Below are 26,123 nucleotides of genomic sequence, written 5' to 3'. Positions count from 1 at the left end.
TGTAAGGCTTGTGGTTTTGTGTTGAATGTGAGAAATTGGCCGACTCAGCAGGGAACCTGTCATGTGTCATCTCGACCCTTAACGGTCCCATAAAAGCGGAGTGAAGGAGGTCTTCTTGTAAAGGCACAAAGGGGCTGATTTGCCTTTTAAGTCGTAAATGTGGAAATGTGATGGTGATGTAGCGACTGATTTGGGGGGGGGGAGTGTTCTTTCAAAGGTTAGGCGTATTATTGGCCAGAGGTTGTTATTCACCAACACCAACGGCTTATCTACGTATTAAACACATCCCACACTCAAATACTGTGCAGCTATGTGTTACATCCCTCTAATTCACTCGCAGTCATCCCTCCTCCTCCATCTCTCTCTCTCTCTCTCTCTCTCTCTCTCTCTCTCTCTCTCTCTCTCTCTCTCTCTCTCTCTTTATGTGCATGTATCTCTCTATCTCTCTCTCCCCTCCCGGTGTCTCTCTGTCTGTCTGGTGTGGCTCTGACCTGTCTGGGCTTTGACGTATCTGTTTGTATTGTAACTCAGGCGATGCTGTGCCTCCCACATCCGATTTATGATGCATCTTCTTTAAGTAATCTAAGCCTGTGTGGGTTCGAGCCAAAAACGAGGGCTGATTAACTCTTATTTTTGTTGGGTGTCTGTGTGTGTGTCTAAATATGCCGTCTGCGGGTGTGGTGATGCGGTCACCGCCGCTACAGTAAAGCGGCGAGGGAGAGGAGGATGGAGGAAGAGGAAGAGGAAGAAGAGGATGAGGAGGAGGAGGAGGAGGGGGAGGAACAACGCCATGAATGATTTATTAGTCTGGCATTACTGGGCCATTCCCCACAGAGAGAGGAGAGGAAGATGGAGGGATAAATTGTTGAAGGATGGTGCCTTGAGGGGGAAGGATAGAAGGGGCGAAAAAAAAGAGGAAAAATAGGCGGCTAGGTATTCTGTGGTGAGTGTAATTGAGAAAAAGATTCAGAGGGAAGGGTAAAAACAAAGGAATGCAGCTTACAGTTTGGCGTTTGGATGTGTAAAGGGCAGCGTCCAGGGGTCAGAATTTTGCAGTTTGATCAAACCTTTCAACATTTTAATGCAAAAAAATTGTAGTTGACCCGATACCTGTAAACGCCTCTGCTACAGCCTAAAAGCCTGGATCTGGTATCGGTGAATACGCGGTCCTATGCACCAATCCAATATCCCGACGTCTTATCATTTATCAGCTCATGTTGGCCACCACAGGAACAGCAACAACAACTCTTCTCACTCGCTACCTGATCCCTACATACTGTGCGATCGCTACTGCACGTGTGCAAACTCGTACTACACACCTGTGGTTAAACACTCACACGTGCACCTTGTTAATGCTACATTGTGAACAGTCCCGATTGGCTAAACAATGGAGCTAATAGCGTACGGTAATGGAGGTTGCATTGATTTATAAGGTGGACTGACCTTGGTCCAGCTATTCTGATTTTAGTCACAAAGCCACTCATCCGAGTGTTGCTCAGCCCTTTCTGGCGTAAACCCTGCTTCCAGTCTTTGTGCTAAGCTAAGCCAACCGTCTGCTCGAGGTAGCTTCGTGTCTAACGGACAGATATGAGACGTATGGTATCCATCTTCTCGGCTAGAAGATGAACGAGCAGCGGAAGAGGAAACTGTGCGTGGATCGGTGACATCTTGCCGATACTCTGGTCCGTACTCGGTATCTGCATGTGGCACCCGTTAATAATTATACAGAAGGAGCATAACGTTTCAGATCTTTTACATGGTCTGTTGTGGTCATCTTCAGTCAAAAATCTCTTGCAAATACATGAAATATTGGTCTAACACCACTCTAAAAGATCTGTTTTATCCCCTTGGTGTGCTTTTGGCTTTCTCTGAATCTTATTTTATTTCATGTCTCCATGAGTTTTCTCTCTCTCTCTCTCTCTGTCTCTGTCTCTCTCTCTCTTTATTTTTTTCCTCACCCCTCTCCGTCTCTCTTGCCCTCGTTCTTTCATTTGGCCATGCCCCCTCCCCCCCTCTCTCCTCCTTATTTATGTTGCAGAGGAACAGCTGTCTCGTGCAGGGCGTAAGGTTGGCCAGGCAGGCCGGCTGCAGGCTCTGCAGAGCTCGAACACTGAGCTCATTGTCTCACGCACACACACACACACACACACACACACACACACACACACACACACACACACACACACACACACACACACACACACACATGCACACATTCTCCCTTACTCGCACACAAGGCCACATGGTCACATCCATTCACATCCATTTAAAGCGAGACAGGAAGGAGAAGACAGCTGAACCCACACTATACTGGCTTTCCATTGAAGTTTATGGCCGTGAGTTATGACGTGCGGAATTAGAAAAGCTGACTGAGAAAAGCGCATCCCTGAAACACTTCTTCCTCTCAGCAAACACTCCTTACACTTCCTTGAGTATCTTTCATTGATAAGATCAGAACATTTATTAAAAAAAAGAAAACCCCCACAGTTTATCACTCTGATTTGTATCATCTCTTTCCAGTTAAGATATCCGACCACCTCCGAGAAATTATGTGGATTTTCTGGTTTAGTCCGTGAAATATGACCAGCGTCAGCTGAAACTCGGCACACTTTTTGTCAACTTTTCATTTCTGTTCCTAATCTTCGCTTCGACGTTTACAATGCTGGGCAGCAAGTCATTCATTCTTTTAGTTTCCTCCAGAGGACACCTGTAAACACGATTAGCTTTTTTTAGCCTCGGTTCCTTTATGACTGAGCTTCAACACCACTGCAATTTGTATTTTGTTCCCACCGCCTCGACTACAAGTCTTCCTCATTTGCAGCTCCCCCTCAAAGCATTTTTCTCCTCATATCTTCCACTCAAGTGGCTCTTTTCATTTTTCTGATTTAGCCTCCACGGTCTTCCTCTGCCCGCTCTCACTCTCGGGTCTCCTTGTCCTTGTTAAAGCGAAATTAAAATCAAAATCTTGTTTATGCAAAGCTCTCGCGCAGGAACGCATAAATGCACATCGAGGAGCCAAAGTGTTTTTAAGAAAGGATGGAGATGAGAGGAGGAGAGTTGGAAGAAAAGGTTCGTTTTAGCCGCGTTAACGCTGAAACGTTTCTGGTAATTTGAGTCTCGGGTCTACTTTTCCAGGAACTATTAGTTTTACTGCTGCATCGTGTTCACAGTAAATGATCTGTTGAGTGTTTGATGGGTTTTTATTTATTTAACAGCAGTAAAACAATCAGAAAATAAAGTTTTTCTGTCTTTACAGCACCATTGCGCTGTCTCTCTCTCTCCTGTTGCTCTCTCTTTCTCTCTGTCTTTTTTAAAGATGAATCGGGAAGCCGAGCGCAAAGCCTGACTTTACTTTAAATGTTAACAAAAAAGAAAAAGGCTCTCCGCGCGTCCTAACACGGTCCTAAACCGATCAGTACCAGAGTTCTTCCTTGTTTTATGAATGAAGCGCCACACAAGTGGAGGCAGCGGCGCTGTGTGTGTGTGTGTGTGTGTTCTCGACCAACCAGCTGCAGCCGTCGTCCCTGCAAACCTCAACCCCAAAGTTCCTGTACTTCGGTGGCTCTCAGTCACATCACATGGTCTTCTTCAGCAGATGGGTCAAGATGGACAGAAAAAAAAGGAGCGCGTGTGTGTTTTTAAAGAGAGCTTTTGTCTTCTTGTCGTCATGTGAGAAAGTGTGTTAAGTTGGGAGGTTTGTGGCTCAAAATGAGACGCACATGACTCTTACTCACTAACCGTCTCTCGCACACGAATCAGATGCCAACCTCTCTCTCTGTCTCCGAGAGCATCTCTCTCTTGTCTTTTTCTCCCCATCGTTCTGCTGCCTTGTCATCCTGTCTTCACTGTACAATCTGTGTGAGGAGAGGAAGAGAGGAAGAGAGCGCCGCGATGGCAGAAGAGGTGCGGTTTGTGGATAATGTGTGCACATTTGTCAGGGAGCATCCTGTCCTCTCCAACGAGCACACAGCGCTCTTCTGTCTCCTCCTCTCCGGTGCTTTTTTTTTTTTTAAAGAAAAACAATTCTTTCCAAAAAAGACTCTTCCAAGCCTTCATTTGATCTCCATCTCCTTCAACTGTCCATCCATCCATGCCCCCCCCCCCCCGTCCTCCTCCCATGGCTGACAGTGGTGTCGTGCAGAGGCGTTGTGAATAATTTATCCGGCTGGGTTGTTCTGCCCTTCCTTACTGGTGAAGTACACGCAACCCCACCCGCACACACACTTTCACCAAGGGTCTGATCAATACCCCGCACTGCTGTAGTGATCCCCCCACTGCATGTACGGCGGGTTAAACAGTGAAATATACGACTTAAGACGACTGGAAGATGCTTGGTAACAAAGTTAGGAGGATGTAAAATACTTCATCTCCTTCACGCTTACACACGTTCTGCCTCATGCTTTGTTTTCACACTACGGGCGACACTAACTTTTTTTTTTCTGCGCTCCAATGACGCCGTGAAGCGTGAACCAATCGTATGTTTTTGTTTCACCCTGTCCCGTTCCATCTTTCAGCATTCTGTTAGCCGGTTCTCCGTGCTATTTAACGGCGTAATTACGCCAAGAAGTGCTTGGGCAACACTGAAATGGCAACTCGCCGACAATGTAGCTTTGTTGCTTTTGTTGCTTGTAGTGTGAACACGACACAACTGACAGGAAAGAAAATTACACTCAAATATGTTTAGAAAAGACATTTCACACTAACTTATGTCTTTTTCACTGTCTGGCCCAAATGAATAACTTAAAACGTAAACAGTTGATGAAAATTATAAAAACACAAAAATCCAAATATACAGTTTACAGTGATAAAGGTGGCAAAATGACCGATTTTAATTTAGTAATTTCACTCCTTCTCAGACAGAGATGGACTCTAACAGCTGTCTCAACTTTAGCAGCAGCTGTCGATGTAGCTGGCAAAAACGGTAACTGTTGCTGGCAGATTAAATCAGTTATAGCTAATTAGTGTTAGCTTAATTAGCTACAGTTGGCTCCCTACACTGCTAATTAGTCCTAATATTAAAGCTGCTGAGAGGAACTTTAATTCTGTCCCTGTGGACAGCAGCGGTAATGTTTCAGAGCACCAGCGTCCCTTCAGCAGAGGTCTGACGGTCTGCCCGGCTCAGTCCTGGTTCTGGTTCTCCCGCGCCTCCCTTCCCTCCAGTTGGCCCAGCATCATTAGGGCCTGGTCCTCCAGCAGCGTGGTGTTGACGTTGGCTCCCGGGCCGGTCAGCGAGGCTAAGCTTTGCTCCGGGTCGGAACTGGGTCCGCCTGTGGTCGCCGTGCGAGAAACTTTCACGAAGGGAAATCATGAGTTACGGTCAAGACTGACTTCATTCTTTCAAGCTGTAAAAAAAAAATAATACTTGTTCTTCAAACCCAAAAGGCGACTGCTTATAATCAAAGGCTGTATTTTCCTACTCTGAACAATAGACCGCTTCACCAACGCGTTTACTCAGTTCAAGTCTGAATCCAACCGGAGGTTCAGCCTGCTGGTCAAATTGTTTGTGAAGTTATTGACTCATAAAGTTTTCCTGGCAACTTCAGGCTGATTCACCACTTTATGAGCCACACACACACACACACACACACACACACACACACACACACACACACACACACACACACACACACACACACACACACACACACACACACACACACACACACACACACACACACACACACACACACAGTCACAAGAGATGTTGATATTTTTGGTGTCGTAAATAAAGCAAAATCAATACAACTCGTTTTTATGTCTTAGCAGTCAAAATATTGTCGTACCTGCATGATTACATAAGTGTTTTGAACACATCCGTTGACAGTTGGACTGACACTGCCCTACATCTCCTCTTGTGTCTTTTATTTATGTTAATCAAAGAAAGCGTGCATTAACACGGTTTTACACTCCACTGGCCTTTTTCTCATAAATGTACGACTTTATATTATCAAAAATGTGTCTTTTTTTTTTTTTTTTTTTGTAAATTTTTCACGGAAATCTTAGAGAATATCCAAGTTTTTTTCCTCCTTAATTTAAGTCTTTAATCGTAGAAATGTTCTTCCCCCTGACTTTGTATTTATTATTTTCTTAACCTACAGTGGCCCTTATATGGCGTAGTAAAAACAATACGTTTGAAGGACAGAAAAAGACCTCTGGAAAGACAAGTTAGAAAGTTCTCTGCATCTCCAGACATACTTTAAAAACACTTCAGTGTGTGTGTGTGTGTGTGTGTGTGTGTGTGTGTGTGTGTGTGTGAATCTTGACGGACTACTGTATACGACACCCAGCTGTCAAATTCCACGAGGGAGCCGTCCTCTCTGGGTGATGATAAAAATGGACGGAGGAGGTGTGACGGTCGGAGCCATTTCACATGGACGACAAACAGCGCTCCTCATTCCTTCCTCCATAACAACCAGCTTCTGACATTGATAAATACACACACGCACACGCACACACACATGCACACACGCACACACACTACAGCTGGCACGGATTTCAATCTCCTGCCCAATTTGTTTTATGGACTCTATTTATTTTCCAGTGTTAGCCAGGGATTCATGCTTTCTAGGACGAAAAAAAACGTCCTAAGAGTGCATTGATATTGAGAATTTCATGTGAATGCAGTTACAAGTAATATCTTTTTTGCTCATCCGTCTATATTCCTATGTGATTAAATTAAACCTGCGTATAAAAGCATTGATTTTCCACGATTCTCATTCACTTCATTGTGTTTTTATGGTTCTCCTTCAGGTGTACCAGGGCCTCGACATCATCACCAATAAGGTGACGGCTAAGGAGCGCGCCCAATGCAGACATCACATGATCAGCTTCGTGGACGCGTTGGTCAGCAGCTACACGGTGGTGGACTTCAGGAACAAAGCCCTGGCTCTAATATCCTTTGCCTGGAAACGCGTGAAATGCAATATTCCAATGCATGATTTCCTGTAGCACCTCTCGCCCCCTGTCGCGTCTCCCCTCCCAGATTATTAAGTGGAATTCAGTCAATTTGACTTTTACTAATTGGTCCGGAGGGGTGTGTGTGTGTGTGTGTGTGTGTGTGTGTGTGTGTGTGTGTGTGTGTGTGTGTGTGTGTGTGTGTGTGTGTGTGTGTGTGTAAGAGAGAGAGAGCGAGAGAGAGAGGGAAAGAGATCACTAGAGACGATATTTATAGAGGAACACACACACACTTTGGGCAGTCACACCCTCCCGCAGACACCGGCCGTCACACAGATGTGGAGAGAAGAGGCGATAACTAGAGGCGGTATTAATAGATCTAGGAAGGCACACACACACACACACTTCTCGTGCACACACACGCGCTCACCAGTGCGGTGAGGGGCTGCGGTAGCTCCAAGAATAGTCTCAGTGCAGCGCGAGCTCGCTGGTGGGAAGAGGGAGCAATGGAAAGAGATGAATACAGATTAGTGGGAAAGAGACGCGACGTGGAGGATTTTTAAACTGTAGAACAGGAAAGAGAGACGATGGACGGGGGGGAGAAGCGGAAGGTGGTGGTGGTGTGGGGGGGGGGGGGGGTAGTTGGACAAGGCTGACAAGCTTGAGGAGTTCAAAGACGCAGGACCTAATGACGCATCATCAGCTATCAATCCTTCACTCAACATGCCATTCACATAAACTCCCTCCGTCTAACCCCCTCCTCTGTTCCTGCTTTATTGCTCTCAATCTTGCAGCCCTGTTTCTGTTTTCTCTCCCTCTCGCTCTCTCTCTCTCTCCCATCATCTCCTGCTCCGTTGCGTCTGCAAGCTCAGTGATGCAGCCCTCTCTCTCTCTGTGTGTGTGTGTGTGTGTGTGTGTGTGTGTGTGTGTGTGTGTGTGTGTGTGTGTGTGTGTGTGTGTGTGTGTGTGTGTGTGTGTGTGTGTAGGGAGGAGGTGAGTGATGATGGCTGATGAGCGTTTACCTTGTTTGAGGGGTTATTTGATTATCTCTGAGTGGAGGCGGTGGGCGAGGAAGGAGGACGGAGAAGGAAAGGTGCAGGATGAGAGCAGATGCGACAGAAAAGGGGAGAGTCAGGGAACTAAGGTGTGGCCGGCTGTCTGTGTGTGTGTGTGTGTGTGTGTGTGTGTGTGTGTGTGTGAGCAGGAAGGTCTTTTTAAATTACATTATTGGTAGTTCTGTGTTGATTTAGGAGGTGAACCAAACTGTTTGCTGGTATGGATTTTCTGGATATCAACTAATGATTATTTTCATTACTAATTAATCATCAATTATTAATTTGGTCTGTAGAATTATTGTTTTATGAACACCGAAACCTTCCAGTCGCCCATGTTGACGTCCGGACAACAGTTCAAAACCCAAATATATTCAGTTTACTGTCGTGAGACGGTGATTTTCCAGCCTCAGATAGATCAGAGGGGTCATGAGATGATTAACCCTTCATTAATATTCATCCTACATCCAGCTGAGTCCCTTTTGTCATCTCTTACAGGTGCTTTATTGAATCGTTACAATGTTTCAAGACTGTTATCACTTGATTTAAGCCTCACTTCATATAGTTGTTTTGTTTCTTTTTTAATCAGTGCTTTTTTAAATACCAAATTATTCATAAGCACCTAATTGAAGCCTTTCATAGCTATGTCAGTAGTTAAATGTGATGCTAGGATGAGGGTTAATGAGTTTGGAGAGGACAACAAACACAATTTTATATTCTTTGTTTTTCTCCTTTTCCCCAGTCAAGTGAAGTCAAAGTTATATTCATAAAGTATAGTATCACAAATCACAAAGTCTGCTTTTTTTGTGAAATACAGGATAGTTTCTCAAAAAGAAAGGTCTCAACTCAAAGACATCTGAGACAAAAATCACTTTAATAATCAAATATCAAAATGGCTAAAGAGCAGTAGAATCAATTTTTTCAGTCAATTTACCAATCAATGATTCACCTAAGTGATTAAGCTGTAATTGACTCAATGTATTTATGTCCTTTATGTAATAATAAATAACCACTAAAGAGTGTATCGTCATATCAGCCACGCTGCACTCAGCTACTATGAATGCTGAGAAGAAGAAGAAGAAGAAGAAGTGTCAATGCACTGATCTTAATACTGCTGCTGCTGCTGCATGTTCTTCATAGAGAGCTGCAGGAACGAGTCCAAAAGCCGGACTCTCGTCTCGAATGTCAATGTTTTTTCTTTTTTTTTAATGTGTGTTTTAGGTTTGATTCCTAAAATAGGGTCGGGAAATTAGGACTACACTTTCTGTCTCATTAGGATTCTTTCTCACTGTTTTCTTGAATGTGCACATGATAAAAAACAAAACAATTTTGTTTACATGCAGTATGCAAATGTACATGCAAATGTACAGTGAACATTGATAGCCAGAGGAGTTGTATGCAATTCAGCTTGTATGCCGTTAAGGTGTGAATGCAAAGAGCTCAGCAGTTCATTTCAAAGTGGGTTCTAATCGTGGTGCTTTCACTTAAAGACTGTTGGAGTTAGCAACAGGTGGGATCCGTGTACATGACGTGTGCCCAGATCAGTTTCCTCCTTAACGCCCTCCAAACATTGATGACATGCACAGCAGAAACAAACTGCCGGTCGTTGTTGGAGGAACAAACTATTACATTGAGTCTCTGCTGTGGAGAGTCCTGCTGAACACAGCGGTGAGTACAACTCAAATGCACCTCTCTTCATTCTCTCACGTCTCTCTGACACCGTTTATCTCATTCATGTTTTCATTTCTTATTTTTCTTCACCCACTGCCTGAGGTGTTATTGTATTAAAAAACATTTGAATACCTTAAAGGGCCAGTGTTAATTATTTGGTGGCATCTAGCGGTGAGGTTGCAGATTGAAATCAACTGAAACTTTGTGTAGGAGAACTACGGTGGCCCTCTCTAGAGCCGTGTTTTGATTTGTCCATTCTGGGCTACTGTAGAAACATGGCGGCCGGCTTCGTGAAGAACCCGCTCCCTATGTAGATATATAAACGGCTCAAATTTAAGGTAACCAATAGATGCAAATAGATCCCCCTGTGTGCTACTCACTGGCCCTTTAAGGATGTGACAGTACACGTTTAAGGCCCTGATCAAACAAGCAGCAGCAAAAGCAATGAGAGAAAAAACGTTAATGACGTCGGACGCTTTTCCTCTTTCTTTTAAAAAAGTGAAGCTAAATGAAATGTGTTTCGCTGCAGCAGGAGATCGAGGAGCCAGTGGACGGAGGAGATGAGTCTGCAAACAGGAAGTTGGAGCTGGAGAAACTGGGAGGAGCCGAGTTGCACAAACGACTGGCGGAGGTCGACCCCAAAATGGCGGCCATGTTGCACCCCAATGACAAACGCAAGATAGCCAGGTGATACAGCGGGTAAACTAACTTCTATACTAAAAACAACACGAGCATGGGGTAGGAGAAGTTAGCCACATGAAATAAGAACGTCTCGGGTCAGCGTTCGGTTTGTACTCGCTTCTGGTTGCAAAGAACCAAGATGGCGACGGCCGAAATGCCGAACTCGAGGCTCCAAAAAATGTCAGTCCACAAACCAATGGGTGATGTCAACGGTGACTACGTCGTCTTCTTATATACCAAATACAATTCATAATGTTTTTGAGAGAGCTACTCCTTTAAATTGAAACTGACTTTGTCAAAGTGACATTGCGTTATAATTCTGTGGAAAATGCTCTTTCTGCCACTGGGATAGAAAAGTGTTTGTGGAAGCCAGTTTGTGTGTTTTATAGGAGTAGCTCAAGATATTGTTGAGTTTCCTCATGTTTTATTCGAGGGGCTCTGTCTCAGGCTGACAGTCACAGAATATGGCCTCCACCCAGTCCGCACCGACATGTCGAGAGCCTGTTTACACACACACACACACACACACACACACACACACACACACACACACACACACACACACACACACACACACACACACACTCTCTTGATGAGTAGCAGCCAGTGCACTCTGGTCTGTTGTGTGAGCAGGTTAGGTTACCCTGTTCTTCTGGATGACAGGAGACGTCAGGAATCATCTTTTCTTCATAACCTCCGAGTGCAGCGAGGCGCGGCTGAAGGTTCTTGATTTGAATCTTAACGTCTCTAAAGTTAGCTTAGCCCTGGCTGAATGTCAGCTGTGTGATTTATACTCCCAGTTGTTTTTCATCTGCGTTTCATACCTCCGTCTTGCCTTTTGAATTTATTGCTGCTGCTGCGTTAATCATTGAGACTACTGTCACACTAGACTTTTCATTTAGACTGGATTTAATGGATGAGTGGACGTTTAACTTAACCAATCTCAGTTTTCCCATCGAGGCCCGACGCACAGGGACTGGGATGTAAACTCGTAGTTCACCGGAGAACAGAGGAATTTGTGCTTGTTTGGTTGTTTCTACACAGTGTTTTATTTCACGTCTCTGCTCGCGTGCTTGTTGTCCACAGGAGTCTTCAGATCCACGAGGAGACGGGCGTCTCTCACAGCCGCTGGCTGGAGGAGCAGAGGGGGCAGGAGGGAGGCGACGGGCTGGGGGGGCCGCTGAGATACCCAGACCCCTGCATCTTCTGGCTGCACGCCGGCATGGACGGTGATTTCCGTGTTACTGTTGTTGCTGTTCACCAAAACAACAGAAGTGTCAACGTTGCTACGGGAGCTTGAGCGCAGCTTGACTTGACTTTTCACGTGTGTCTGTCTCATTCTGCTGGTGTTTTGGTTTTTCCCTCCCTGTTCCTCCTGCAGCTCTAGACAAGCGGCTGGATGCTCGTGTTGATGAGATGTTGTCTGCTGGACTCGTCGAGGAGCTCAGAGACTTCCACGTTCGCTACAATCAGCAGAAAGTCCAGGACGACAGGTAACAAATCTGCAGCGAAAACATGTCCGCAGCCCTGAAGGAACACAATCAACCCGGTTGTGAGATATTATCTTTCGGTGCTGTCATATCCAGTGTCCGATGGATGCTGGATCAAATATCAAATATCTAGCAGAATTAAAACAGAAAGATCTGCACAGCGAGTAGCCAGTGAACACGTCTGCTTCCTCAGAGAGAAGAGGAACCGTTACACGGCAATAAAGGAGCTGCTTACTGATCTATCTGCTTTAATGTTTTAAAATATGATGCAACAATCACATATATTTGATGCTGAATATCTTTCATTAAGAGTATTGTGCTTCTTTAACATTGTCTGACTCGCTATCAGTTACTTATTTCTACTGTGAAGGAAAGATACTGGGAGATATTGCCACATTTGGCCCAGTGGTCCCCCACTTTACACTCCTGTCCCACATTGTGAGAGTAGAAGAAGAAACGGTGTAAAAGGCCAAACTATCTGACCAACTACCGTGTGAAAATAACCACGGCTGGGTTTAAGTGCAATCTAAATGTTGACATATTACATCGTTGGTATAACAACTAACTTAATCAGACCCTCAATGTATTGTAATTCATTAACTTGCGTGACGCTCGGAGTAATCGCAGTGACTGACTCGTCTGTCGATCGCACAGAGTCTCTTCCCACACAGTCCTGCTTATAACGAAGCTAACGGCTAACGGAGGTGATGTTGACTTTATTATGAAGCTCTATTCAGAAACAGAAATCTGTATTAGGCAAAGGTGAAATATGACGTCATCATGATGTGTTCAAATGTAATCTTGGTGAGAAACTTGAGTAAATGCAGCTGTTTGAAGGAGATGTTTTCACAGGAATATAAAAGACATATTAGAGAGGGAATTATGACCTGTTTAACGTCCTAATATTAGCTCCAAGCAGGTTATAACGCATAATTAAAACTTTAAATTAAAGCAGTTATGCAGGATAACCACCGCTTGACCCGGCTTTATGTTCAACAAGGTGCTGGAAGTATCAAATAAGCTCAAACTGGTAGAATAAATATCTGCACACTTAAATCTATGCAGAGAACGCTTTATCTTTAGCTTTCGGGCTAAAGGACCTCCATCAGAGCCGAAAGCTCAAAATAACGTGTTCTCTGCATTGATTTAAGTGTGCGGATATTTATTCTACCATTCAAAGCAGTTATAAAAAAGCAGCAATTATATGTTTCCTCATCATTTGAATTATGTGTTTTTGTTTAAATAACCACTATCGATGACTATAACAAAGTAAGAGGATAACATTTAGAGTTTTTGACAGTTTACACTGACTTTCTCGGGATAGTCTGGAGCCGTGCTGTCAGTGATGGGTCGTAGAAAGAAAATCGTAATCGGCCAAGAAAATAGCGAGTGGTTCATGTCCACCGAAAGCGTGTCTCTGTCTGTCGTCATTGCTGTCGAGCGGAGGACTCTGTGTCTGTGCAACGAGTCCAAGATCACATTCTCGTCGTCCCCCATCTAAACCAAAGACCCAGACATCCAGTCTGTAACCGGGGCAATGAGAGTAAAGGAACCTCGGTCAACAAGCTATCCAGTTATTTATTCCTCCTTCCCCGCTCTGACAGGTCACTCTGTTCTGTTGGCTGTCGTCTCCCAAAAGGCCTGCAGACCAATTTAGAATCAGCCATCAGTGCAGCGAGTTCAGTTCAGATGGGACTGATATTTCTTCAGGATGTCCAGTGATTATTAATAATTGCAGAGATAAGCACCCTCCGTAGGACACAAGCACCAACAGGGGAGTCTGGTGATCGGCGCTAATTACCTCAGAGCCTCTCGCTGAATGGACGTCGCGGTGGAACAAATGACTCACGGCGCTGCGTTGTCCGTTCAAGATGCTATTTCGAGATAATGTTAATATTTTGTCTTTCACACAATTGCCAAGTTGTGCCTGACATTTCCTTTACAGTAACCTCATTACCAGTAGCACACTGGGATTCTTTCAGTGGTCTGGAATCACCATTTCCTGCACTGTGAGCAGTGATGTGTGTGGAGATTACCGCGATGCACGCCCTTTAGCATTTGACTGGTATTTATTACAACTACGGTACCAAACTTGCAGCAGAAGCGGCCCTATAGTCCTGTGTGTGACATTAAACATGTACATATGTAAGTGGGCTTCACTGATGGCTGAAAACGGATGTTGAACACTGCTGTGCGTCTGTCTTAGCAGCAGATATTGATATTGTGTGATGGGGTGTGGCTGCGGGGGGTTGAGGGGGGGGGGGGGGGGGGGGGGGGGGGGGGGGGAGTTGATGCATTGCTGGAACGAAGCCAAGGAAGCTGCCAATTCTCTTCTTTCGTCCCTCCTTTCTTTCATCACCCCATCCCACCTCTTGCACCAGCACCCCCATCCTCCTCCTCCTCCTCCTCCATCATCACTATTGCCCTCTCAGCAATCTGATCACCCCAGCACTTTACCCCCCCCACCCCCCCTCTCCTCTCCTCTCCTCTCCTCTGTTTCTGTCTTTCTCTCCTTCACCCTCTAGTCTCCATCTGCAGCTGGCTGCTGTGGCCAGACATCAAGGTCAAATCTCTCCCTCCCTTCCTCTGTCTCTCTTTTCTCTCCCTCCATTGACTCCACATTTCCTGTGCTCTGTTGCTATTCTCAAATTTCTGTCTCTGCCCGTCTGGCCAGATTTATTTTTGTTATTTCCTCCTCTTGTTTCTGTTACAAGTGTAAGTTGCGGACTAAAAATGGTCGTTTTCTTTTATTATTTAGGAGAACATTAAAAGCTTTCTCCCAAGAGACAAAATCGACTGCAAGAATTTATAAAAGCTGTGATAAAGGGAGATCTATAAGTCGGTTCAAAGAAAAGTTGACAGATTTCCAGTTTACAATGTTAAGTGTGATGACTTGAATATTATCAGAATACAATTCCTCTGCCAAAGTGTGCATCACACCCATGAACTAAGAATGATCATTAACTGTGCAGATCATTGTAGAGCTGTAAAAGCAATTAAATTATCATTTTAAACGGTGTCATTTTCTTTTAATTACGGCCTACGGGGGAACATGGCAGAACACTCTAAAATGACAGTTTAATTGTACTTTTAGTATTTATTAGGGATGCAAACGGGGTTATGAGCAGATAATGGGCTCTGAATATAATCAAGCAGCATCCATTGTGTTTTTCCTGATATGTGATCTCCATTCATAAACCAATTTGGAAATCATAAGGAAGAAAGAAAAAAAAGATCTTCGCTGTCAAAATAATTCTACGATTGTTGTGCAAACAGGACGTGCTAGTCGCCAAAACAGCCAAGGCTAAAAACACAGATGTGATGCGCGTATAATATTCAGACATGTTGTGGTTTAATAACTCTTATTAGTTAGTTTTTGCCAGGATTTGTTGGGCAGTGCAGGATGTTGATGATGGGATATCATGGTATGCTATTGAAGCCTGGGGCTTCGCCTTCTACGAGTGACTGACAAACTGAAGTTAAGGATCTTCTTCAAAGTGAGATTTCAGATTGTCATAAAAAACAAAATCTAGACCAACTTTACATTCATCTGGACCTGCTCTCATATATAGACAACCTCCAGTTTCTACAGAAGAAACACTGGAAACACAGAGAACACTACTGAGCAGACTTCATCCATCATCCATCAAGTCAACCGTTGGAAAAAACTATAGAAAAAATACATTGTCTTGTAGCGGTAGAAAGAATTAATCGACTATTTTTGCAATCACTGTAAATCAGAAATGGTTCAGGTCCTTGAAATTAACATGCACGACCAACTGTGGAGCTATTACTCAAATCTAAAAAAGAACAGGCAGCAATGCTCAAATTAGGGAGATGTGGTCTGACGGGGATGGAAATATTCTGTCTTTACTGTCTGACTGGCTTCTGCTCCAACCGGATGTCACTCTGGTCAGGTTGCTGCAGCCCTGTCTCCCACAAAATTACCTTCTAATACAACTAAACTGCACTCTCAATTACGTTTTCGGGGAAAACGTATTTCCTCCCAGATTACGGTCACAGTTTTAGACAGTTTGAAACACGTGGTTAACGTCGTAACAAAAACGACTTGGTTATGTTTGACACGTAATTCACACGTAATTCTCGATGCAGTTTTGTTGTGTTTAACGTAATTTTTTTTGGAGATAGGGCTACTGAGTCCAGGCACCCGAGGGCCCCTCTGCCAGTGCCAATTTTTTGTTAATGTCATCCTGTCACTTTGTCCCCCGAAGGGCCTCACATCTGCTCAGACTGATATTCTTTGTTCAGCGAAGGACGGAGAGATAGAGGAGGAGAAGGTGAAATGAGTCACCACCGTGTGTCTGGAAATGTCAAGTTGGAGACGGAAACTTGATGGATAAAGTTTCATTTCCTTCTCTCCTCTCCTCTCTCCTCTCCTCCTCTCCTCTCGTCTCCAGTCAGAACTACCAACATGGGATTTTCCAGTCGATCGGTTTTAAGGAGTTTCACGACTACCTGACCGCTCCTGAAAGCAGCAGCCAGCAGGAGAAAGACGCACTCCGAGACAAAGGTCAGACAAATGCTTGATCAAAGTCACAGAGATGGATTTAGAGTCACCGGTTGGTTGACTGGTTCAACCACAAGAATCTATTTAATGATTTTTCTCCCGTCTCCCCTTCATCTATAACAACCTCCTTTTTAACTCTCTCCAGGTATAGAAGCTTTGAAGATTGCTACGAGACGTTACGCCCGCAAACAGAATAAATGGGTCCGTAACCGCTTCCTCAAACGTGAGTACCCTCCACCCATCTATAGTGTGTGTGTGTGTGTGTGTGTGTGTGTGCGTGTGCGTGTGTGTGTCAGCCCACAGTTCCTTAGCAATCAGCACTCTCTTTAACAAGATGAGATTCATGCACTTCATTAGATGCACTTTAAGCCTCTCAAACACCGTGTTGTGTTCCAGGGTACAGAGGTGTGTGTGTGTGTGTGTGTGTGTGTGTGTGTGTGTGTGTGTGTGTGTGTGTGTGTGTGTGTGTGTGTGTGTGTGTCTCTGTGTGTGTGTGTGTGTGTGTGTGTGTGTTTGTATTCATGTGTCTTGTGTGCACAGCAGGATTGCAAAACATTTTGCAACAATTTTTTTTGGAGGCAATATCACAATAGTATATTTTTAGTTAATCATCGCACTATTTTTTAGTCAAGCTTTTTAAAATTAACCACTTTAATCACTTCCCTAAGGATTGATTTTTGAATGAAACATTTAATATTTTCACATCACTACAGGAATAATTCACCAGCGAAATACACTTTTTTTTTTCCTCTTTCATACCGAGTTAGATGCCAAGATTGATGCCATGCCTGTACGCTCAATATGAAGATACAGCCGGGAGACGGTTAGCTTAGCGTAGCATGAAGACTGGACGCAGTGGGAAAACATCTAGCACAGCTCCAGTACCAAGTCCCTTTTGGCACCAAATGCATAGAAAATAACTATAGTGGCTGGTTGCGGCACTGCCCAGTAGATAAATGCATCCAACACAGCCAAAGTCCACCAGCGTTTGGCAGGTGGGGATTTCCCACATTGGTCGCAACCCCTTGAAGTCAGACATGTTTTAAAATGTATGTAAAGGCTGAGTGTGTTTCTTTGTCTCAAACGGAAACCTGGCCTCTGTGTCCCACCAGCAGGCTGCCCTGCAGTAACCCAGCCTCCTAATCCTGTTAGGCCCAAGTGGCTTAGGGCCTAGGCCACGCCAGGCCCTAAACCTCAATACCCCTCATTCTGACCGCCCGCTGCACGCACCATATGGTCTTCATCACATGTCTCCCAGACCTTTTACATATGCAGTAACCTGTCTGCACTGTGACACTCAATTCAGAACAATGCGCGAAAAGGTTCTCTGCAGCATCCGGCCCGAGACAACAGGTGGCAGCCGATGAGATCGACTCGAAATCTGAAACTTTCGAGTCTCCCAGGAAAGACTCGGTAGCGAAGCACTGGTCACAACTACTGGTTAGACTGTTATTTTGGAAAAATTGCTCCTGTTAGTAGAGCTGGCAGGAGCATGCTGTCGTAAGATGATAAAAGTAAATTCTGTTGTCAGCCTGTGTTTAAGTGGGCGTTCAGACATAAGTCAGCTCTGCATTCCAGCTGCTAAATTCCAAATTGAGGGATCAAATGTTCTTTGATTTCAAAGGAAACGTGTCCGCGTCTTTTCATGATTTCGACTACATTTGAGTTTTTTGGCTCCTTTACCCCAACAGACATTATTCTTGCTGCGGTTCATGTTTCCCAAATCCCCACACCTGAGCGGGGGAGTAAAAATGTAAATATAAAATGCTGCCATTTTCCTGTAAAAGATCTCGTTTGTGTTGACCCATAAACCGAGCTCTCCAGCAGCGTAGTTCCACATGTTAATATCCATCTCAGAAGGGTTTGTTTCTCAGTGTCAGACAGCCTCGTCCTTGTGCTGGGACTGTCCTCACCTCACAAGTTCTGCTCTTAAACCGTCGCTCATCTCACCTTTCTTCCTGCATGTGTTCACCTCGCTCCCTTGCTGTGACTGCTGACCTCTTTTCTGTTTCGTCTGAGCCCCACACCCACACAGACACACACTCACACAGATGCCAGCGGGCCTCAGCTGAGCAGGCTAATCTCTTGAAGCATTACAGAGCTGCCGGGAATTTGCCCCGACCACACAAACTCGGGCAACAGGGTCACCGGGGGCTGCGAAGACCAGCCCGAGCATACAGAGACTAGTGGGTCAAAGGGAAAGACAAATTGGACGTGACAGAGGGCCTCAGTCAGGCAAACAAGTCGGTTAGAGAAGCTAGAAAATGATCCTTGAATCCGCCTGTAAATATACAGAACACACGATTGCATGCCTCGAAGGCACACGTTTAACCTAATTTCACAGTTCACAGATTTCAGCAGCGACTGTCGGCGAGGGTGCAGGTGGGCGTTCGGTGTCTTAAATACTTTTCAGCAGGATACGTGGTTCTTGGTGGACTCGACTTTGGTTGCTGTGGGGATTTAAGCAGCAGGTCAGGCAGCGCAAATTAAATCAAGCTTAATTTGTCTTGCCTTTTTAAGTGCATCTGTGTGTGGGTCTACGCTCGTCTGTGTGGTTAAAGGGGAATGGTTAATTAGTAGATTTAATTACCCGTAAAGAAAATGGTAAATTGAGGTTATATTAATGTTAATAAGTGCCACATTTTATGGGGAGGGTGCCAGCGCCCTAAAAGTTATTTTTTTAAATTCCCTTAAAGGCATGCACACACACACACATACACTGCCTGTAACCAGGACACACAGGTGAAGTTTGGCTGAGGGCTCGTGAGTGATAACAGGGGTGTAGGTATCTTTCAGTGCCAAGAGAGGGAGAGCGGGAAGGACGAAGGGAGGGAGACGGAGAGAGACAGAAACGACACATGGGTAGCTGGGTGGATGGAGAGTGAAGGTAATCTGATACAGCCGGGGCAACAGGTGTGAGGCGAGTTTACGCACCCTTGTTTTCTGGCAAGTGCGACCCTTTCATGTACGCATACACACTAATGCAACCTCGTCCCCTGGGGGGGGGGGGGGGGGGGGGGACAAAGACCTCTCTGTCACCTCCACGAGTTGGAGGGAGACGAGAGACGGCTGGAGCAGATGAGAACGACACACAGGGTTAAAACGAAGATCTGTTCTTCGTTTGGTACCAAATAATCCCAAATTTTGTATTTGCATTCATTTTGCTAACGTGAGCGGACAACTCTCCTGTTGGAGTTACATACGGCCGTGTAAACTTTATTCATATTGTGTCCTCTCTCTTTAATTATCTCCGTCCTTAGTCCAAAAGTCAGTATTTATTGGAAAACAGATTTTTCTAAATTAACATGTTTTTATCAAATAGAAAATTCTGTTTCTGTCCATATTTGTTGGCGTTTAGTTTTGCAAAAACAACATTCCATCTGCGGTGAAAAATGGTTTCTATAGCAGCAATCTAAATGTATAGTGTGCGTACGGACCAATATCGTAGCCAACCAATATCGCGTTGAACGATAATCTCGTCATATCTCACAAGCCTAATGGCTGCTGCTTTTAACTAAAGGAAAACTACGTCAAACCGTCCGTTTACAGACTCTCACACACATGCATCTTTGCTAAAACCTTAGTATTTAATATCTTCAGCATAAACAGTCCACAGTGTTTTAAATAGTACGGTTTGAGTGAAGATGCATATGTTTGGGAAGAGTAGTGAGCATGCGGCAGTATAAATTAGACTTATACTGTACAAGTTGTGTGAGATTTAGCAAACGCATGTGTCGATATAGTTTCGCTGTTGTTAAACGCAGCCCCATTTACCTCCATTCATTAACACCTTTATTCTTCTTCGCCGTGGAGACACACGTGTTGAGTAATTGATTTACAAATGGTCCTTTTATGGGTGAAATATTCCTTTAATAGATCTAGAGTGAAGGGGAGGAAGCTCCATAACGGAGGGTTGGAGTGAAAGCACAGCTTACGGTGGGGGGGGGGGGGGATACTGGGATTCCTTCAGTCTTTGCCCAGCGAAACCGCCGGATAAAACAAATCATTAATTCGGCCGAATCCGCCGATAAATATCCTTGACATATACTTGACCTGCTGCAGAAATGTCAAACAGGAACAACAGATAGTGAAGGAGGTAAGGGAGACAAAAAGTGGAAGAGGAACTATACGAAAAAAAAAAGAGGAAGGAGGCTGTTGAGCGAACGGAGGCAGCTGTTGCGCTCCAGTGTGGACGAGAGCCAAAGAAGCACAGCTGGGCCGGAGGACGCTGCACTGAGAGGCTGGTAGTTGAGTTTTTACAGCGAAGCAAACACGGGGATGATGCAGCAAATGACTCCTAGCCCGTTAGTTGCAACAGGTGGACTACTGTTTCAACACAAACACTCACACTCACACACACACACGCACACGCACACGCACACACACACAGCTCTGGCAAGCAGCTGCCGGGCGACAGGGGATGCTCTTTCTTGTTTGCAATCTCCCCTGTGTGCTTGAAAGGCAACGCTCACAGTGTGTGTGTGTGTGTGTGTGTGTTGACCACCCTCCTCTTTGTCCTTTCTGCATTTCTTATCAACCCTCGTTCAACACAGAATGGATGAGAAGGGTTAAATTTCACCAGATCCCCAAGCAAGAATGGTGGAGGTGGGTGGAAGGGTTTCCATCCAGCATCTGGCAACCCCACCACACATGATCTCCCTTCTATTTACCACTCTGCCCCAGTGGGAGGTTGGTGAAAGCAAAAGGGAATTGTGGGAGGGCGGTGGTGTTGAAAGAGATAAAGGAACAAAGTAAGGAGAGAGAGAGAGAGAGAGAGAGAGAGAGAGAGAGAGAGAGAGAGAGAGAGAGCAGACAACAGGAGGGCGGCAAGCAAGGTGAAGTATTTATTAGGGCACCTCAAGGAGAGCGCTCCAACTGTGCGTCTGGTATAGGTATGCCAGGTGACGCTCGCCGCCGCCACCTGCCCGCTATTGTGCCACAAACACAAAAGACTTCCCCTCTGAAACACACACACACACACACAGTAACCACACCAGTGAAACCTGAGGCTTTGATTAACAGTCAGTGCTGTTTTTAAGAAAACACGCGGTCGACAAATTGTCTGTATAAACACACATGCCGGACAGTGTTTTGGGGATGAGTGGGTTCCACGGAGAAAACGATGAAAACACACGCTGGGAAAGCAAAGTGGTGCAGGAGCGCTTAGTCGCTGCCATTTGTGATTAGTTTGCTTTTGTCAGCAATTCAATTAAGCAACGGGGAAAATGAATGAAATACATCACATGTTTCCGCTGACATTAAACCAACGGTATACAAATTTGGACTAGAGGGAGTTGCGGTGTGGCGTGTGCCAAAAAACGAGGCCAAAATTTAAGTTCATGGCTGTCGGGCGTGGCTGTGTGAAGACGCTCATTGTACACACACACACACACACACACACACACACACTGTCAATACAGTACGTCGCACAGATGACCAGTTGTACGGTTAGCACTCTGTATTCCTCAGTAATGTTGGAGTCCCAGACGGTTCCCAGCAGAGTAACTCCCGTCTATTGGGCGTCTGCTGCCCTCGACTCCACAGTTCAGTCTCTGTGTGGAAAGGATTAAGCCATAAAAGACGTACAGGTTAATGGGGTTCATTTACACAGTATGTGTTCGTAACACATTTATATTACAGGAAAAAACGCCTCTGACTAGATTCAGCTTTGTGTCTTTTTTTAAAATTTGAAGCCATGTTTGCAGCTCTGTCGATGAGCGGGTCCGTCCACCACTGTGGTCACGATTTAAATGTCACAACAAATATTTGATGGATTTCCTAGACATTCGTGGTCCCCAGAGGATGAATCGTACTGACTTTGGTGACCACCTGGCTTTACCTCTAGCGCCATCATCAGGTCAACATTTTTATTTCACCAATACTTTGGTATATGGCGAAATCCATACTAGCAAATGTTAGCATGCTAACACGCTATAGCTAAGACGATGAACATGGTAAACATTATACACATAGTAGGCGTGGCCTCATTCATTTCTATGAAAGCTGTTCAGTGGCGATAAAGCAAAAAAATCTCACTTTCCACAATGTGGGACCTTTAATTCATGTTTTCTTTAAATTATTTACTTCGCCCTTTATATTCTTTTATAACTCTTGTAGGTACTCTACATCTATTATGATGGATAATATTTATTTACACACAGTTGCAGTAGTTTGAAGTCATTTTCTCCACAAGTTGCACACGCTTTCATTTCCAGAGCATCCTTGTGTCTTCAATCAATGCAGGGCAGTAGCTCTTGATGCAGACGGACAGACGGGCAGACAGACAGACAGACAGACAGACAGACAGACAGACAGACAGACAGACAGACAGACAGACAGACAGACAGACAGGGACTGGTGCTGCTGTTTAATGCCGAGGCCTGACCTGGAGACTGCTGACTGGTGCCAAATAGAAACACGGGGGTGGAACAGTTAGTGGGAGAGAGAGAGAGAGAGAGAGAGGGAGTGAGAGAGAGGTGGGAGGAAGGAGGGAGAGAGGGAGAGACATTATCGAGCCAGTGTGAGTCAGCAGGTTGACAGAGCTTCGGGGTGCGGCTCCAGCACATCACTGCTACTGTACATTTCCCTCTCTGTATTGGATTCATCCTGAAGACATCCTCTCTGATGAAATGTTTGTTTCTTATTAGCTGTCAAGTAATCAGCTACATAATTAGCAAGTCAACCTCCTTTTGATGTGAGTGATGATGCAGTGTTGTTGACGAGTGTGAAAGTGATCGGTGGCGCTGGCTGTCTGTGAGAAAACCTCAACTCAAACACATTGTAAAGACGCAACACTTAGCGGTGGGAGGTAGGGGTTTGATGCTGTTGAAGAAACCGTAATTACACTTATTGGCAGCTCGTGTTGGCCTTGTAAAATACACGATGTGTGCAAACTGTGTGTGTGTTTGACCTGTTTGTGTGTGTGTGTGTGTGTGTGTGTGTGTGTGCCTTTAGGACCAGGAGACAACGTGCCAGTGGTGTATGGCCTGGATGTGACGGACGTGTCGAGGTGGGAGGAGACGGTGCTGAACCCTGCACTGCAGATACTGGACAGTCTCAGCAAGGTGGGGCCTCGATAGTCTGAACCAGCATCCTTCTGTCGTTCATCTGGATGAAAGTCATAGCTTCCTTCTTTACTGCAGTTTGTTCCTGTTACTTTTATTTTATTTGTTGATTTTTTTATTTTCCTTTCTTCTGTATTTTCACCGCTTTATTTGCCTATTTGACCTCCATTTGTTCCCTTCGTCCTACATCCTAATTTGTTTACCTCATTGTTTGCTTGATTACTTGAAGCTGACCTCCAGTCCTTCCTTTTCTGTGCTGTCCCTTTTTCTTTTATAACATTCCCTCTTTTTATTGCATCACTTTCTTCCTTTCACCTTCAATATTTTTTCCATCTCAGCCTCCCTCTACCTTATCCAACTCGTCCAGCCTTCCTGCTCCGTTGGTATTACTGAATAGGTGAACACAGCATTACATAAACGCTCTATTAAAGGAACCCCGGGGAGTTGTTGACCTGTAGTAGGAGCGAGGTGTTTGCAATTTGGTTTCTGTTTTGTTTGCGTCCTTTGTGGCAGTAACATGGCAACAAACACAGCCAGACACCAACAAAGGCAGCGTTGAAGAAGACCGCTAGCTAGCAAACATGCACATAAACAATGTTTGAAATACGTTTGTCAGACCTCAATGATACAGGGCGTGTCCAACCCTGGAAAAAAAACTAAAACTAAAAACATTTCCACAATCGATTTAGAGCGAGGAGCCAGATCTTCAGCCAATCAGAGTCGAGGGGGAGCAGCAGAGGAACAAGCGGAGCCGCCACACATGTGAGCTGTGTGACAAAGTGATCATCGGGGACCTGGAGTGGACAGGTGAGGCTGTCCAACACACAACACACACAGTGAACAGATTCACCACAGTTCACCAAAGTGTATACACACTGAAATCTCTGTTTTCTGTGAATGTTTTTACACTATATATGTGTGTGTGTGTGTGTGTGTGTGTGTGTGTGTGTGAGGAAAAAATAATATATTATAGGAGCTATGTTAGTTTTTAAAGGTGCTTGTGATTGCATTTACCGTTTTACTCGTACATTTCAGTCTGATCACCATATTTCCTCAGAATTAATTTGATTTCCCTCTGGCCAAAAAAAAAAAGATTTGTTTTCTCCAAAGCAAAGCAGGAAGTCATTTCCCGTCACCACGTTGCAGGTGAAGGGCCAGTCCGAGCTCTCCCACCTTAGCTCAATCACTCTCCTCGCCTGAAGCGGGCATATATTAATCAAGGACAATGACTCCCAGCATGGTGCTTTGCCTCAAGAGGGATCTCCACAGCAGCTTCACTTGAGACCAGGTTGAAAATGTCTTTCCGGAACGACTGGATGCTTTGGCATTCCCACATACAGAGCTGCAGAGTAACATCATCGTTGCATTCGGTACCGTTTTCAGGAACCCTTACAGCTGTCATACATTGATAGTCATTATATAATATATCAGTTTCAGTGCTGTGTTGATGGTCTGTGTTTGTGCTTCTAAACGAGCATTTTCTTACGTTTGGATCGTCTCTTCAAGCAGCGAGTCTTGAGTGTGAATTGTCCTTTGGAACGCAGCATAACATAAGTTACTGACAGTTTGCCTCAAAACCTTAAATCTTAGAGGGATCCTCTCTGTAGCCGACATGGACGTCTCCTCTGAGGAGCGGCTCTGTGATGTAATAGTAGTTATCTTGGATCGTGATTCACAGAGATGGAACCGTTTCATCTCGTGCCAAACATATCTAACGGGGCCTCTCTGTTTATTTTCTGTCTTGCAGCTCACCTGAAGTCCAAAAAGCATCACTATCACGTGAGGAAGAGGAGGAAGTCTGATCCAGCCGGTGACCAATCACAGGTCACCGCTGCACCTCCCGCCTCTGCTGCAGGGATCGTGGAAAACATCTCAAAGGACTCTTGTGCTCCTGTTGCCCCGGGCTGCACTGAAACCTCTCAGGAGTCGTCCCAAGACATCAGGACACCGCACAAGGAAGTACCTGTGACATTTTAAGAGTGACGCAGACTCTGGACTACGTACATTCAGGTTTCCACCACTGTTCCGCACTCACAGCTGTCCCCTTGCAGCCCTTTATAGGGCTCGGAATTAATAACACTGAATGTGAAAAGCAAAGAACGTATCTGGAAAAACTGCTGAATATTTTTTTAAACTTTCTTTCGTAGTTGCTCAGAGTATGGATCCTTGAAGCGTTTCATTTTGTAGTAGATGTAAGAAGTGGGCGTCATTCTGGTTTCAACATGAAACGGGTTGTATCGCCCACACCTGGTAGAGATGTTGATGGTCAGGACATTTCAAGATTCTGCACTCAAGAGGATAAATTAGGCTCCTGCACTGCTTATTATAAAAGAGGTTTATTTTGAAATCAACGTTCATGCTGTTGCTGCCTTCTGTTTTGACTGTTAGCATTTCATGGTTTAAGTCTCTTTGTCTTGTCTTTAACTTGAACCATCATGCACTTTAAAAAAAAATGTTCAATAAACCAAAGGACTTTAAAGTTTCTTAACCAATGGCGGATTAACGGTGTGTGTTTTACAGAACAGGATTTGACATCAGCAGCATTTCTACCTTCACGTCAGTCAGCGGCGTGCTTACGCAGCACAAAGTGTGCGGCCACCACGTTTGACCGTCGCTCTGTTTTTCTGGCTCTTTGTGTGATAATAACCAGTCACCTGACTTCTGCTGTTGTGTCCGTCACAGCGGCTCAGCTGAGCTCATTCCTGCCCTGACGGTGGTTTGAACCGGCGGCTCAGGCTGTGGA

General features: G+C 44.9%; 1 protein-coding gene across 1 annotated transcript in view; it reads left to right on the top strand.

The window, feature by feature from the left end:
• Positions 1–25,866, top strand: part of trit1 (tRNA isopentenyltransferase 1) — a 29,653-nt gene extending 3,787 nt beyond the window's left edge. Inside the window, exons 2-11 of the mRNA XM_079176618.1 lie at positions 6,751–6,891; positions 9,516–9,614; positions 10,147–10,304; positions 11,385–11,527; positions 11,680–11,791; positions 16,207–16,319; positions 16,462–16,539; positions 23,271–23,380; positions 24,070–24,187; positions 25,128–25,866. Coding sequence (XP_079032744.1) covers positions 6,751–6,891; positions 9,516–9,614; positions 10,147–10,304; positions 11,385–11,527; positions 11,680–11,791; positions 16,207–16,319; positions 16,462–16,539; positions 23,271–23,380; positions 24,070–24,187; positions 25,128–25,357 — 1,302 coding nt within the window. The 3' untranslated portion in view covers positions 25,358–25,866. The remainder of the gene's footprint in view (positions 1–6,750; positions 6,892–9,515; positions 9,615–10,146; positions 10,305–11,384; positions 11,528–11,679; positions 11,792–16,206; positions 16,320–16,461; positions 16,540–23,270; positions 23,381–24,069; positions 24,188–25,127) is intronic.
• The last annotated feature ends 257 nt before the right edge of the window (positions 25,867–26,123 follow it).

Source organism: Pholis gunnellus (assembly GCF_910591455.1).
Source record: "Pholis gunnellus genome assembly, chromosome: 16".
Taxonomy (NCBI): Eukaryota; Metazoa; Chordata; class Actinopteri; order Perciformes; family Pholidae; genus Pholis; species Pholis gunnellus.
The sequence above is the reverse complement of the archived record's forward strand: the minus strand, read 5'-3'. Positions and strand labels throughout refer to the sequence as shown.